This window comes from Ranitomeya variabilis, chromosome 1, assembly GCF_051348905.1.
Source record: "Ranitomeya variabilis isolate aRanVar5 chromosome 1, aRanVar5.hap1, whole genome shotgun sequence".
Taxonomy (NCBI): domain Eukaryota; kingdom Metazoa; phylum Chordata; class Amphibia; order Anura; family Dendrobatidae; genus Ranitomeya; species Ranitomeya variabilis.
Genome location: NC_135232.1, coordinates 360762177 through 360778766, shown reverse-complemented (window position 1 = coordinate 360778766; position 16590 = coordinate 360762177). Strand labels below are relative to the sequence as shown.

The 16590-nt window shown below is 43.0% G+C and overlaps 1 protein-coding gene across 3 annotated transcripts in view; it reads right to left on the bottom strand.

Annotated features, from left to right (window-relative positions):
• Positions 1-16590, bottom strand: part of RABGGTA (Rab geranylgeranyltransferase subunit alpha) — a 94515-nt gene that overhangs the window by 8404 nt on the left and 69521 nt on the right. For all 3 annotated transcript variants that reach the window (XM_077248936.1, XM_077248934.1, XM_077248935.1), the window contains 3 exons: positions 15465-15581; positions 15262-15375; positions 6068-6155 (listed from right to left, as the gene is read on the bottom strand). In XM_077248936.1, coding sequence (XP_077105051.1) covers positions 6068-6155; positions 15262-15375; positions 15465-15581 — 319 coding nt within the window. The remainder of the gene's footprint in view (positions 1-6067; positions 6156-15261; positions 15376-15464; positions 15582-16590) is intronic.

Genomic DNA, 16590 nt, shown 5'->3' with positions numbered 1-16590 from the left:
CTGTGCTCACTCAATGGAATGAGTGTGCCCTGGCAGCGATTTTCAGAAAGGGTCTTTCTGAAGCCCTTAAGGATGTTATGGTGGGGTTCCCCACGCCTGCGGGTCTGAATGAGTCAATGTCTTTGGCCATTCAAATTGATCGGCGTTTGCGGGAGCGCAAACCTGTGCACCATCTGGCGGTGTTTTCTGAACAGAAGCCTGAGTCTATGCAATGTGACAGGATTCTGACCAGAATTGAACGGCAAAATCACAGACGTCAGAATGGGTTGTGCTTTTACTGTGGTGACTCCGCTCATGTCATCTCTGATTGTTCTAAGCGCACAAAGAGGTTCGCTAAGTCTGTCACCATTGGTACTGTACAGCCTAAATTCATTTTGTCTGTTACTTTGATTTGCTCTCTGTCATCCTACTCTGTTATGGCTTTTGTGGATTCAGACGATGCCCTGAATTTGATGGATTTGTCATTTGCCAGGCGCTGTGGTTTTATCTTGGAGCCATTGCAATTCCCTATTCCACTAAAGGGAATTGATGCTACGCCATCGGCCAAGAATAAGCCTCAGTACTGGACTCAAGTGACTATGTGCATGACTCCTGCACATCAGGTTATTCGCTTTCTGGTGTTACATAATTTGCATGATGTTGTCGTGTTGGGTCTGCCATGGCTGCAGGTTCATAATCCAGTCCTGGATTGGAAAGCAATGTCTGTGTCAAGTTGGGGTTGTCAAGGGATTCATGGCGATGCTCCTTTGGTGTCAATTGCTTCTTCTACTCCTTCTGAAGTCCCTGAATTTTTGTCGGATTACCAGGATGTATTTGATGAGCCCAAATCCAGTGCCCTACCTCCTCATAGGGATTGTGATTGTGCCATAAATTTGATTCCTGGTAGTAAGTTCCCTAAGGGTCGACTTTTTAATTTATCTGTACCAGAACATACCGCTATGCGGAGCTATATAAAGGAGTCTTTGGAGAAAGGGCATATTCGTCCGTCCTCCTCACCTTTGGGTGCAGGGTTCTTTTTTGTGGCCAAGAAGGATGGTTCTCTGAGACCCTGTATAGATTATCGCCTTCTAAATAAAATCACGGTCAAATTTCAGTACCCTTTGCCTCTGCTGTCCGATCTGTTTGCTCGGATTAGGGGGGCTAGTTGGTTCACCAAGATAGATCTTCGAGGAGCTTATAATCTTGTGCGTATAAAGCAGGGCCATGAATGGAAGACAGCATTTAATACGCCCGAAGGTCATTTTGAGTACTTGGTGATGCCTTTTGGGCTTTCTAATGCCCCTTCCGTGTTTCAGTCCTTCATGCACGACATCTTCCGAGAGTATCTGGATAGATTCATGATTGTGTACCTGGATGATATTTTGGTCTTTTCTGATGTTTGGGAGTCTCATGTGAAGCAGGTCAGGATGGTGTTTCAGGTCCTGCGTGCCAATGCCTTGTTTGTGAAGGGCTCTAAATGTCTCTTTGGAGTCCAGAAGGTTACCTTTTTGGGCTTTATTTTTTCCCTTTCTACTATCGAGATGGATCCAGTTAAAGTCCAGGCCATCTATGACTGGACTAAACCTACATCGGTGAAGAGCCTTCAGAAGCTCTTGGGCTTTGCTAATTTTTACCGGCGTTTCATCACTAATTTCTCTAGTGTGGTTAAGCCTTTGACGGATTTGACTAGAAAGGGTGCTGATGTGACTAATTGGTCTTCTGCAGCCGTTGAGGCCTTTCAGGAGCTGAAACGTTGGTTTTCTTCGGCTCCTGTCTTGCGTCAGCCTGATGTCTCTCTTCCCTTTCAGGTCGAGGTTGATGCTTCTGAGATTGGAGCAGGGGCTGTCTTGTCACAGAGAAGCTCTGATGGCTTGGTGATGAGACCATGTGCTTTCTTTTCTAGAAAGTTTTCGCCTGCCGAGCGGAATTATGATGTTGGTAATCGGGAGTTGTTGGCAATGAAGTGGGCATTCGAGGAGTGGCGACATTGGCTTGAGGGAGCCAAGCATCGCGTGGTGGTCTTGACGGATCACAAGAATTTGATTTATCTCGAGTCTGCCAAGCGGTTAAATCATAGACAAGCTCGATGGTCGGTTTTTCTCCCGTTTTGATTTCGTGGTTTCATACCTTCCGGGCTCAAAGAATGTGAAGGCTGATGCCCTTTCTAGGAGTTTTGTGCCTGACTCTCCGGGAGTTTCTGAGCCGGCTGGTATCCTCAGAGAGGGGGTGATCTTGTCTGCCATCTCCCCTGATTTGCGGCGGGTGCTGCAGGAGTTTCAGGCCGATAGACCTGACCGTTGTCCACCAGGGAGACTGTTTGTCCCGGATAGATGGACCAGTAGAGTTATTTCCGAGGTTCATTCTTCAGTGTTAGCGGGTCACCCTGGGATCTTTGGTACCAGGGATTTGGTGGCTAGGTCCTTTTGGTGGCCTTCTTTGTCGCGGGATGTGCGTTCCTTTGTGCAGTTCTGTGGGATTTGTGCTCAGGCCAAGCCTTGCTGTTCTCGTGCCAGTGGATTGCTTTTGCCTTTGCCTGTCCCGAAGAGGCCTTGGACGCATATTTCCATGGATTTTATTTCGGATCTTCCAGTCTCTGAGGATGTCTGTCATCTGGGTGGTTTGTGATCGTTTTTCTAAAATGGTCCATTTGGTGCCTTTGCCTAAGTTACCCTCCTCCTCTGATTTGGTTCCGCTGTTTTTTCAGAATGTGGTCCGTTTGCAAGGTATTCCGGAGAACATTGTGTCTGACAGAGGGTCCCAGTTTGTGTCCAGATTTTGGCGGTCCTTTTGTGCTAAGATGGGCATTGATTTGTCTTTTTCTTCGGCCTTCCATCCTCAGACGAATGGCCAAACCGAACGTACGAATCAGACCTTGGAGACTTATCTGAGATGTTTTGTTTCTGCTGATCAGGATGATTGGGTGACTTTTTTGCCATTGGCTGAGTTCGCCCTCAATAATCGGGCTAGTTCCGCTACTTTGGTTTTGCCTTTTTTTTGTAATTCTGGTTTTCATCCTCGTTTTTCCTCAGGTCAGGTTGAACCTTCTGACTGTCCTGGGGTGGATTCTGTGGTGGATAGGTTGCAGCAGATTTGGAACCACGTAGTGGACAATTTGACGTTGTCACAGGAGAAGGCTCAGCGCTTTGCTAATCGCCGTCGCTGTGTGGGTCCCCGACTTCGTGTGGGGGATTTGGTATGGTTGTCATCTCGTTATGTTCCTATGAAGGTTTCCTCTCCTAAGTTCAAACCTCGTTTCATCGGTCCTTATAAGATTTTGGAAATCCTCAATCCGGTGTCATTTCGTTTGGACCTCCCAGCATCTTTTGCCATTCATAATGTGTTCCATAGGTCATTGTTGCGGAGGTATGTGGTGCCTGTGGTTTCGTCTGTTGACCCTCCTGCTCCGGTGTTGGTCGAGGGAGAATTGGAGTATGTGGTGGAGAAGATCTTGGATTCTCGTATTTCGAGACGGAAACTTCAGTACTTGGTTAAATGGAAGGGCTATGGTCAGGAGGATAATTCCTGGGTTGTTGCCTCTGATGTCCATGCTGCCGATTTGGTTCGTGCCTTTCATTTGGCTCGTCCTGATCGGCCTGGGGGCTCTGGTGAGGGTTCGGTGACCCCTCCTCAAGGGGGGGGTACTGTTGTGAATTCCGTTCTTGGGTCCTGAGTGGTCATGAGTGGTACTTTGTGAGTTCTGTTTATGGGCTCCCTCTGGTGGCTTTTAGTGTTACTGCTGGTCTGTAGCTGGACCCCAGCTGCCTCGTTTCCTGCTAGGCCTGCTGCCTATTTAACTCCATCTGGACCTTTACTTGTTGCCTGCTGTCGTTGTATTCAGTACTGGTTCAGATCTCTCTGGGACTTCCCTTGTGACCTGTCTCCTCGTGGAGAAGCTAAGTCATGCTAGTCCTTTTTTGCTCATTTCTATTTGAAAATGTTTCTCAGTATGTTATGAGTTCAGTCCAGCTTGCTTATATGCTATTTGATTGCTAGCTGGAAGCTCTGGGGTGCGGAGTTGCGCCCCTCACATCGTGAGTCGGTGTGGGGGTCTTTTTGTATTCTCTGCATGGATACTTTTGTAGTATTTTATACTGACCGCACAGATTCCTGGCTATCTTCTGACTATTTAGTTATTAGCGGGCCTCATTTGCTAAAACCTATTTTCATTTCTATGTTTGTGTTTTCCCCTTAAACTCACCGTTATTATTTGTGGGGGGCTGCTTACACTTTGGGGAAAATTTCTCTGAGGCAAGTGAGGCTTTGTTTCTCTCTAGGGGTAGCTAGTTTCTCAGGCTGTGAACGAGGCGTCTAGGCCGAGTTAGGAACGCTCCACGGCTGCCTATAGTGTGGTTTTATAGGATCAGAATTGCGGTCAGTAAAGTTCCCACATTCCCAGAGCTTGTCCTTATTTTTGGGTATACTTATCAGGTCAGTTCATGTGTTCTAACCACCAGGATCATAACATCAGACAAGCTGAGTCAAAAAACAATCAGAGGCAGAAGTACAAAAGGTATCAGCAGTACACGTGGTCAGGAACAAGCCAGGAGGTTCAGCAACGGTCAGAAGCGGATAAGACAAAGACAGAAGGCAGAAGCGAGCCCGAATACAAGCCAAGTCACAAACCAGAGAATCAAACCAACAAACAGGGAAACGCTAGGAAAAGGGCAGACAGAGGGAGTCAACAGACACGGGGCAAGTCAGGGATCACAGCAGGACAAATCAAGGGCTACCAGTGACAGGTTCACACGCCGAAGGCAGAACTATAGCTGACACCTCCAGCAAGATGAATCGGAGCTAAATAGTGAACATGAACCCAGAATAAGGCAGAGCAAAGTTAACCCTTTGCATGATCCGCCTGGAAAAAAGGCAGCCAGGATTAAACCCTGGAATCGGATCATGACACTGGTGTTCCTTGCCTGAGGAGGTGCTGATGGTGAACTCAGTCGAGGGGTTTAAGAGAGGCCTGGATGTCTTCTTGGTTATTAGGTTCTTTAGAAGGACTTAGATCTGGGGATTTAATCTGACGGAATATAGGCTGAACTGGTTGGACAAATGTCTTTTTTCAGCCTTGCTAACTATGTTACTTTCCATACCCACTGTATATCTATCGCAAAGTAAGGACTTCTACTTTTCCATTCTGGTGTATACACTTTTGGCTTGGTTTAACTCCTAATGCCCTATGATGAAAATGTAGGTCTTGGGTCATTAAGGAAAATGACACCGGCTCATGAGCTGAGCCTGCTACATATCAGGCAGATGCAGCTATGTAACAGATGGCATGTGCAGTAACTGGAGCCCCTGTGCCAATAGCCGGGAACTGAAGGGTTACAGTTGTATCCTGCTGAAGGCCGCTGTCATTGCTATTTTGGTACTTGTGTGAGTACCATCAGCCATTGGTCGATTTCACTATTTATTGCAACTAATTAGTATTGAAGTGTATAGTATAAGCAATCCAAATATCACAGGTTCAAGTCCAGCAGAGGGACTAAAAAAAGGAAAACATTTCAATTGGTCTCTGAGCCATTTTTTATCTAAGAGGTGGAACCAGGCTCAACTCTTTCCTCAGAGACCCAAGTATACAACAATCAAATCTGTGGTCATCATTCCAGCTTCTAGTATTTAAACCACCCTTTTGGCTTGATTAGCAGCCAAGTTCCAATTAACTTCTTCCGTAAATTAAATATATACATCACCGTCCCTCCCAAGATCCCTTCTGTGCCAAACCTTTTTTCCCCTGCTCCACTTTGCATCCGATGGCTCCCTTTCTCGGTTCTCATGCACCGCATTACTCATTACCAGTGAGCTCCTATGCTTAGAGGCCTTATGCAAAGCAGCTGCAGAAACTCATTAGGAAGCTTCATGAGAAAACTTGAAGGACTGCTAATGATTAAGAACAGTACAAATTTCTCCATAGGCAGTCAAGAGTCTGGCAACTTTTTTAAGCATATATACTGGATTTAAAATCATGGAGAACAAAAAAAATCCAAAGAATTACAAGTAGCCAGAATTAAATTGCTGCATTATTAGAAGATAGCAACTAAGGACACGATAACTAATTTTACCGAAAACAATTAATTCTAAAGGATACTATTACACTTCAAAGACAACTCTTCCAGCTTCGGTAAATTCCACACGCCTTCTAGATGTGAAATTTCATTATTGTCCACTTCCAGCACCTTTAAAAAGGAAGAATAAATAAGAAACCTTAAAAAAGAATACATGAAAACTAGTACAAATGAGAGCAGCGGTTCATAGAGGATGCAATTCACAAAGTACAATGCAAAAGGCTCGAGATCATTAACGATTTCTTTGGAAACTTTCACATGTACATCCTTCTAAAATCTGGTCATTGAGCAGAATCTCTAGGTCTGAATGGTGGAATGCGTTCTGAAATTAATAACCATAATTGAGAGGTATCAGAGAATAAATTAACATATAGGTGGCTGCTGACTTCAAGAATATGATGCAAGAAGCCAATCTGAAGGATAATTCAAGTAATAAGGCTAAATTCAAATGCAAGTGATAAAGAATCAGAAATCTGCAAACAAAAATGCAATGAAAAACAGAATTTTCGTAAAAGGTCTAAGGGGTAACGTTTCTCCGTGTGGAGAGTGACATACCGACTCTGGCATTCCAGGGTTAGGAGGCTTATTTGCTGATGCAATGTTTCTCTGGGAAATTTAACCCCTTTACCCCCCGAATGTGGTTTGCACGTTAATGACCGGCCCAATTTTTACAATTCTTACCACTGTCACTTTATGAGGTAATAACTCTGGAATGCTTCAACAGATCCCAGTGATTCTGAGAATATTTTCTTGTGACATATTGTACTTCATGATAGTGGTAACATTTCTTCAGTACAACTTGAATTTGTGAAAAAAACTGAAATTTCGCAAAAATTTGGAAAATTTTGTTTTTTTCCAACTTTGAATTTTCATGCCCTTAAACCAGGTGCTTCACAGGACTTTTTTGAAAAAAAAAATTTAAATTAAGGCCATGTGCACACGTTCAGTATTTTTTGCGTTTTTTTTGCGTTTTTTGCTATAAAAACGCGAAAAAAACGCGAAAAAAACGCTAACATATGCCTACCATTATTTTCAGGGTATTCCGCATTTTTTGTGCAAATGTTGCATTTTTTTCCGCGAAAAAATCGCATCGCGGAAAAAAAAGCAACATGTTCATTAAATTTGCGGAATTGCGGGGTTCCGCACACCTAGGAATGCATTGATCTGCTTACTTCCCGCACGGGGCTGTGCACACCATGCGGGAAGTAAGCAGATTATGTGCGGTTGGTACCCAGGGTGGAGGAGAGGAGACTCTCCTCCACGGACTGGGCACCATATAATTGGTAAAAAAAAAAAGAATTAAAATAAAAAATAGTGATATACTCACCCTCTGATGGCCCCGGAGTCTCAGCGGTGCATGCTGCCGCTTCAGTTCCTATAGCTGGTATGTGGTGAAGGACCTGCGATGACGTCGCGGTCTTGTGATTGGTCGCGAGACCGGTCATGTGACCGCTCACGTGACCGCGACGTCATCGAAGGTCCTGCACACACACATCATCTATAGGAACGGACGCCACTGAGGAGATCGGCTGTCTGCAGGTGAGTATAACCATTTTTTTAATTTTTTTTATTACTTTTAAACATTCTATCTTTTACTATTGATGCTGCATAGGCTGCATCTATAGTAAAAAGTTGGTCAAACTTTTCAAGCACTATGTTTGACAAGTGTGACCAACTTGTCAGTCAGTTTTCCAAGCGATGCTACAGATCGCTTGGAAAACTTTAGCATTCTGCAAGCTAATTTCGCTTGCAAAATGCTAAAAAAAATCGCGGAAAAACGCAAAAAAAAAAAAAGCGGATTTCTTGCAGAAAATTTCCGGTTTTCTTCAGGAAATTTCTGCAAGAAATCCTGACGTGTGCACATACCCTTACATTTAACCCCTTCCCGACCTTTGACACAGCGTATGAGTCATGAAAACCTGTGCCAATCCGACCTGTGACGCAGCATATGTGTCATGGTCGGATCGCGCTCCTGCAGGCCGGGTGAAAGGGTTAACTGTAATTTCACCCGACCTGCAGGGACAGGGGGAGTGGTACTTGAGCCCAGGGGGGGTGGCTTCGCCCCCCCCCCCCGTGGCTATGATCGCTCTGATTGGCTGTTGAAAGTGACGTTTCACTTTCACTTTCAATCAGAGCGATAGTAATATTTCACCAATGAAAATTAGTGAAATATTACAATCCAGCCATGGCCGATGCTGCAATAGCATCAGCCATGGCTGGAGATCGCTATCTGCCCCCCACAGTGGATGCTTTGAAAAACTGCATCCACTGTCCCCGTTGTGCATTTATTTCACAACGGACCGACGCTAGTGTGAAAATAGCCTTAGGGTTAGGGCTAGGGTTAGGGATAGAATTAGGGTTAGAATTAGGCTATGTGCACACTGTGCGGATTTGGCTGCGGATCCGCAGCGGATTGGCCGCTGCAGATTTGTAGCAGTTTTCCATCACGTTTACAGTACCCTTGTAAACCTATGGAAAACCAAATCCGCTGGGCCCATGGTGCGGAAAATACCACGCGGAAACGCTGCATGGAATTTCTGCACTCAATTCTTTGTGCGGATTCCGCAGAGTTTTACACCTGTTCCTCAATAGGAATCCGCAGGTGAAATCCGCACAAAAAGCACTGGAAATCCATGGTAAATCCGCAGGTAAAATGCAGTGCGCTTTACCTGCTGATTTTTCAAAAACTGTGCGGAAAAATCCTCACACGAATCCGCAACATGGGCACATTGCCTTAGCATTAGGGTTGGAACTAGAGTTAGGGTTGGAATTAGGGTTAGGGTTGGAAATACGGTTAAGATTAAGGTTCGGGGTGTGTTGGGGTTAGGGTTAGGCTTGTGGTTAGGGTTATGGTTAGGGGTGTGTTGCGGCTAGTGTTGGAGTTAGAATTGAGGGGTTTCCACTGTTTAGGCACATCAGGGGTCTCCAAACGCGACATGGCGCCACCATTGATTTTCAGCCAATCTTGTGTTCAAAAAGTCAAATGGTGCTCCCTCCCTTCCGAGCCCCAACGTGCGCTCAAACAATGGTTTACCCAAACATATGGGTTATCGCCGTACTCAGGAAAAATTGCACAACAACTTTGGTGGTCTAATTTCTCCTGTTACCCTTGGGAAAATAAAAAAATGCTTGCTAAAACATAATTTGAGGAAAGAAAAATGATTTTTTATTTTCACAGCTCTGCGTTGTAAACTTCTGTGAAGCACTTGGGGCTTCAAAGTGCTCACCATACATCTAGATAAGTTCCTTGGGGGGTCTAGTTTCCAAAATGGGGTCAATTGTGGGGGTATCTACTGTTTAGGCACATCAGGGGCTCTGCAAACGTAACTTGATGCCCGCAGACCATTCTATCAAAGTCTGCATTCCAAAACGTCACTACTTCTCTTCTGAGCCCCGACGTGTGCCCAAACAGTGGTTCCCCCCCCCACATATGGGGTATCAGCGTACTCAGTACAAACTGGACAATAACTTATGGGGTCCAATTTCTCCTATTACTCTTGTGAAAATAAAAAATTGCTTGCTAAAAAATAATTTTTGAGGAAAGAAAAATTATTTTTTTATTTGCACGGCTCTGCGTTATAAACTTCTGTGAAGCACTTGGGGGTTCAAAGTGCTCACCACACATCTAGATTAGTTCCATTTGAGGTCTAGTTTCAAAAATGGGGTCACTTGTGGGGGAGCTCCAATGTTTAGGCACACAGGGGCTCTCCAAACGCCACATGGTGTCCTCTAACAATTGGAGCTAATTTTTCATTCAAAAAGTCAAATGGCGCTCCTTCCCTTCCGAGCCCTGCTGTGTGCCCAAACAGTGGTTTACCCCCACATGTGAGCTATCAGTGTACTCTGGAGAAATTGCCCAATAAATTTTAGGATCCCTTTTATTGTGTTGCCCATGTGGAAATGAATAAATTGAGGCTAAAAGAAATCTTTTGTGAAAAAAAAAGACTTTTTCATTTTTACAGATAAATTTGTGAAGCACCTGGGGCTTCAAAGTGCTCACCATACATCTAGATAAGTTCCTTGGGGGGTCTAGTTTCCAAAATGGGGTCAATTGTGGGGGTATCTACTGTTTAGGCACATCAGGGGCTCTGCAAACGTAACTTGATGCCCGCAGACCATTCTATCAAAGTCTGCATTCCAAAACGTCACTACTTCTCTTCTGAGCCCCGACGTGTGCCCAAACAGTGGTTCCCCCCCCCACATATGGGGTATCAGCGTACTCAGTACAAACTGGACAATAACTTATGGGGTCCAATTTCTCCTATTACTCTTGTGAAAATAAAAAATTGCTTGCTAAAAAATAATTTTTGAGGAAAGAAAAATTATTTTTTTATTTGCACGGCTCTGCGTTATAAACTTCTGTGAAGCACTTGGGGGTTCAAAGTGCTCACCACACATCTAGATTAGTTCCATTTGAGGTCTAGTTTCAAAAATGGGGTCACTTGTGGGGGAGCTCCAATGTTTAGGCACACAGGGGCTCTCCAAACGCCACATGGTGTCCTCTAACAATTGGAGCTAATTTTTCATTCAAAAAGTCAAATGGCGCTCCTTCCCTTCCGAGCCCTGCCGTGTGCCCAAACAGTGGTTTACCCCCACATGTGAGCTATCAGTGTACTCTGGAGAAATTGCCCAATAAATTTTAGGATCCCTTTTATTGTGTTGCCCATGTGGAAATGAATAAATTGAGGCTAAAAGAAATCTTTTGTGAAAAAAAAAGTACTTTTTCATTTTTACAGATAAATTTGTGAAGCACCTGGGGGTTCAAAGAGCTCACTATGCATCTAGATAAGTTCCTTGGGGGGTCTAGTTTCTAAAATGGGGTCACTTGTGAGGGATCTCCATTGTTTAGGCACACAGGGACTCTCCAAACGCGACATGGTGTCCGCTAACGATTGGAGCTAATTTTTCATTCAAAAGTCAAATGGCGCTCCTTCCCTTCCGAGCCTTGCCGTGTGCACAAACAGTGGTTTGTGACCACATATGAGGTATCGGTGTACTCAGGATAAATTGCCCAACACATTTTAGGATCCCTTTTATCCTGTTGCCCATGTGAAAATGAAAAAATTGAGGCTAAAATAATTTTTTTGTGAAAAAAAAAGTACTTTTTAATTTTTATGGATCAATTTGTGAAGCACCCGGGGGTTCAAAGTGCTCATTATGCATCTAGATAAGCTCCTTGGGTGGTTTAGTTTCCAAAATGGGGTCACTTGTGGGGGAGCTCCAATGTTTAGGCACACAGGGGCTCTCCAAACGCGACATGGTGTCCGCTAAAGATTGGAGCCAATTTTTCATTCAAAAGTCAAATGGTGCTCCTTCCCTTCCGAGCCCTGTCGTGCGCCCAAACAGTGGTTCCCCCCCACATATGGGGTATCGGCGTACTCAGGACAAATTGTACAATAACTTTTGGGGTCCAGTTTCTCCTTTTACCCTTGGGAAAATAAAAAAAATTGTTGCTAAAAGATCATTTTTGTGACTAAACAGTTAAATGTTAATTTTTCCTTCCATGTTGCTTCTGCTGCTGTGAAGCTCCTGAAGTGTTAATAGACTTCTTGAATGTGGTTTTGAGCACCTTGAGGGGTGCAGTTTTTAGAATGGTGTCACTTTTGGGTATTTTCAGCCATATAGACCCCTCAAACTGACTTCAAATGTAAGGTGGTCCCTAAAAAAAATGGTTTTGTAAATTTCGTTGTAAAAATGAGAAATCGCTGGTCAAATTTTAACCCTTATAACTTCCTAGCAAAAATAAATTTTGTTTCCAAAATTGTACTGATGTAAAGTAAACATGTGGGAAATGTTATTTATTAACTATTTGTCTCACATAACTCTCTCGTTTAACAGAATAAAAATTCAAAATTTGAAAATTGCAAAATTTTCAAAATTTTCGCCAAATTTCCATTTTTTTCACAAATAAACGCAAAAATTATCGACCTAAATTTACCACTAACATGAAGCCCAATATGTCATGAAAAAACAAACTCAGAATCGCTAGGATCTATTGAAGCGTTCCAGAGTTATTACCTCATAAAGGGACACTGGTCAGAATTGCAAAAAACGGCCAGGTCATTAAAGGTCAAAATAGGCTGGGTCATGAAGGGGTTAACTTTTTTTCACAAAAAATTGCGTTCAGATCCAATTTTTTTATTTTGAGAAGGGTAACAGGAAAAAAAAGGAACCCAAAAATTTGTTGTGTAATTTCTCCAGAGCATGCCGATACCCCATGTGAGTGAGACAACTACAGTTTGGGCGCACGGCAGAGCTCGGAAGGGAAGGAGCGCCATTTGACTTTTTAAATGCAAAATTTGCTGGAACAATTGGTGGATGCCATGTCACATTTGGAGAGACCTTGATGTACCTAAACAATGAAAATTCCCAACTGTGACACCATTTTGGAAACTACACCCCTCAGGGAACTGATACAGATGCGTGGTGAGCATATTGAACCCTCAGGTGCTTCACAGAAGTTTATAACATTGAGCTATAAAAATAAGAAAAAATCAAATTTCCCCCACCAAATATGTTATTAGCATAAAATATTGTACCAGACAATTTGTTTTGCAATTACTCCTGAGTACTCTGATACCCCATATGAGGGAGAAAACTACGGTTTGGGCGCATGGAAGAGCTCACAAGGGAAGGAGCGTCATTTGCCTTTTTTAATGTAAAATTTTCTGTAATCATTAGCGGACGTCATGTCCCATTTGGAGAGCCCCTGATGTGCCTAAACAGTGGAATCCCCCCACATGTGACACCATTTTGGAAACCAGACCCCTCAAGGAATGTAATTTGATGCGTGGTGAGACCTTGAACCCCCAGGTGCTTCACAGAAGTTTATAACGTTGAGCCGTGAAAAAAAAATCTAAGTTTCCCCACAAAAATGTTATTTTGGCCCCAAATTTTGCATTTTCATAAGGGTAACCGGAGAAATTGCACCATACAGTTTGTTGTACAATTTCTCCAAAGTACGCCGATACCACATATGTGGGGGAATACTACTTTTGAGGCACCATGCAAAGCTCAGAAGGGAAGAGGTATCATATTAGAGTTCAGATTTTGCTTGAATGGTTTGAGGGTGCCATGTCACATTGGCAGAGCCCCTGAGGTGCCAGAACAACAGAAACCCCCCCATAAGTGAACTCATTTTACAAACTACACTCCCCAATGAATTTATCTAGTGATGCAGTGATCATATTGATGTGCCTCACAGAATTTTATACCACTGAGCGGTGAAGAAAGAGTAAATTACATTTTTAACACTAAAATGTTGTTTTAGCCTCCAGTTTTTAATTTTTCTAAGGGCTAATAGGAATTTTGTTTACAATAAACAGAGGTCCATTTTTTCCTGAGTGCACCAATACCCTACATGTAATCGGGAAATATTTTTCAAGTACAGTGCAAAGCTCAGAAGGCAAGGGGCATCATTTTACTGTTATGGTTTGCAGGTGCCATGACCCACTGGGAGAGTCAATGAGGTGCCAGAACAGCAGAACTCCCTCTCAATTAATTTATCTAGGGGGTCAGTGACCATATTGACACCACAGGTGTCTCACAGAATTTTATACCTTTTGGCACTGAAGAAAAAAATAACTACATTTCTTACCACCAAAATTTAGTTTTAGCCTCCAAATTTTACATTTTCGCACAAGTGGGTAAAAAAGGCACCAAAATGTGTCCAACAATTTCTACTGCACGCGGCAATACCCCATATGTGGCTGTACAGTACTACATAGCCAAATGGAGAGACTCAGGAGGAATGGAGCGCTATTTGCCTCCTGGAGCGCAGGTTTTCCTAGAACAATTTGTGCACTCCATGTACAGAGCACAAGAGCAGATTCCCCCCCAAGTGACCTCATTTTGGAAACTATACCCCCCTGGGGGAATAGATTTTGACTAGATTGGTATTTTCCAGAAACAAGCAGCAATGAATGTTGCGGAGTGAAAATTGCAAACTGGTGTTGCAGTCACCAGTACATTATGCCCAGCCCATGATTCTGGAGGCATGCACCCGTAAGTTAGGCGGGTTCTTGCTTCAGAAATGCCAAATGTGGATGCTATATGTGGTTTTGGTACACTGTGAGGCTCAGAAGGGAGGGGGGCATTTGGATTTGGGAGTGGAGAATTTGCTGAATTTCTTTTGGCGGGTGAGGAGCCATTTCACTTTTCCAGAGCCTCTGTGCTAACAGTAACGTGGAAGCCCTCTATATTTCGGTTAACAGATGACGGACCTGAGTGGAGACTTGCTTATTTTTGTGGATTGAGTTGAAGCTTTTATTGGGAACATTTTACATAACATTTTAATTCAAAGTCATTCAAATATTCATTTATAGATACAGTAACTTTTGATTTTTGTATTATTATTTTTGATTTTGTATATATTTACAATTATTAAAAAAAGTTTAACTTTCTTTTTTCTACTTTTATTACCGTACTTTGTCCCACTATGGGCCTGTAGAAACTGTCAGCTCTGCATTGACAGGGAAAATTGCTGATCATGCACTGTGCATGATCTGCAAGTTTCCTAGCTCTGGTGACCCGGATGTCGTCATGGCAACGGGTCACCATGGTAACGATCGGGACCCCACGTCAAGCTGAGAGGTATCCGATTCAAAGGCAGTCAGCCGTCTGCCAGCTCGTTCGATCGCAGCAATTTGGGGGTTTAAATGGCGGGAACGGTGCGTGACCACTCCTGGCACTTAGTGCCGGGTGTCAGCTGTCAGAACGGTGCACGGATGTAATAGTCCGTCCTTGGTCCGATAGACCCAGGTCACATGGACGGATTATTACATCTGATGTCAAAAAGGGTTAATGTGCAAATTGCATCATCAGAGAGGACGATGACTTGTACTCTACAGCGCTACCTTTTGGATTGCTGCTTCCAACAGGTGGCGAAATAGAGTTCAATTCCTCTTCTTCTGTCGCAAAAGAAAATTTTTACATGAGAGCATTAATTTTTTACACTGCAAATCACTTTACCTCTTCAGTTCTTGTGTATGAAAAACAACTAGACCCAAAATAATTGATAGATATGCTGCAAGTCTCAAGTCTGTGTGCACTTACCCTTACTGTATAAGGGTATCTCCATAGTAAAACAGTTGGGCATACCTAAATCTTACTATTCCACTAAAGACCCAAATTTATTTTATTTTTTACATTCTGCAGAAAAGTCCTACTACGATATATTAAAACAAAACAAAACAAAAACACAACACTAAACACATACCTCAATATATCGCAACATGGACAAATCACTGGGAAGAGCACGAAGCTTATTATTCGAAAGACACATATGACTGACCAACAACATATGGTCTAGGTGATACAGTCGTGTCAGACCCTGAGAAGAGAATGCGATACTTTACATAATGACTTTACATTATCGTTCTATGGATGCAATGATATGACTGTACATATTATACATATTACCTTATCTAAAAGAATGATCACATTTGCCTCAGCATATTCCATCTTTAAAATAGCATTTTCTATCTGGAACTTGCTGCGCAGATCATCATAGTAACCAGAACGCATTGGGTCCACGGCCTGTGATGAAATGAGGAACAAAAGTTAACTGCACAATTCTTACACTTTCTTTACGGGGTGGAACAAAGACTTGACCCTTATTTGGCCTTGCTATGTAATCAGCCATTAGTTTCTTACCAAAATATTATAAAACCTCCGTGGTCAGGTTTCCTCATCAACAACTACAAACTTCAATGGAAACCTCAAACTATTACTAGGTCATGTCACTTATTCCTATCAGCAGAAAAGAATTCTCGCTACACAAATGCTGACAATCAAGTGCAACCATCTGGTTTCGTTTTTGATTTTGTTTTTTTTTTTGGACATTTTCCTCCTAAAACTTGAGGATGTGTTAAATCTGGCTTACTATGTAGCTAGAAGAAGCAATGGATGCTATCTGCATCTCTGATCAATAGACCAATGTGAGCAGACAAGATCATTATAAACAGGCGTGGAAAACTGATAAATAATTCATGGGACATGTAAACAGCAGAGAATTAAGTTATTAAAGGTAATCTGTCAGCAGTTTCATGCTGCCTGGAGCATGAGCTGCATATAATCTAGACAGGCTCTATTACACAGAGATCGGCTTTTATTTGTGAAAACAAAGATTGAACAACAACCCAGGCATGGAGAGAAAAGTCCCCTCCAAAGCTCCTTCTGGCTTCTCCTTGCCCAACCTACATGACTGACAGGTCTCTACATATGTACTTATAGCAAGAAGCAGGCTCCCTTTCAGTAAAAAAAAAAAAAAAAACTCTCACTGTCCAGAACAGTATGCTAAAACTTACATTGGTAAAAATGATCTTTAACCCCTTCACGCTAGGGCAATTTTAATTTTTTCCTTTTCATTTTTTCTTCCCCTTCTTCCAAGAGCCATAACTTTTTATTTATTTTTTTCTGTCCAGATAGACATTTAAGAGGTTGGTTTCTTTTAGAGACGAGTTGTACTTTTAAATGACAACATTCATTTTACACATGCATCCTGGCTCAGTGGTTAGCACTACAGCCGTGCAGCGCTGGGGTCCTG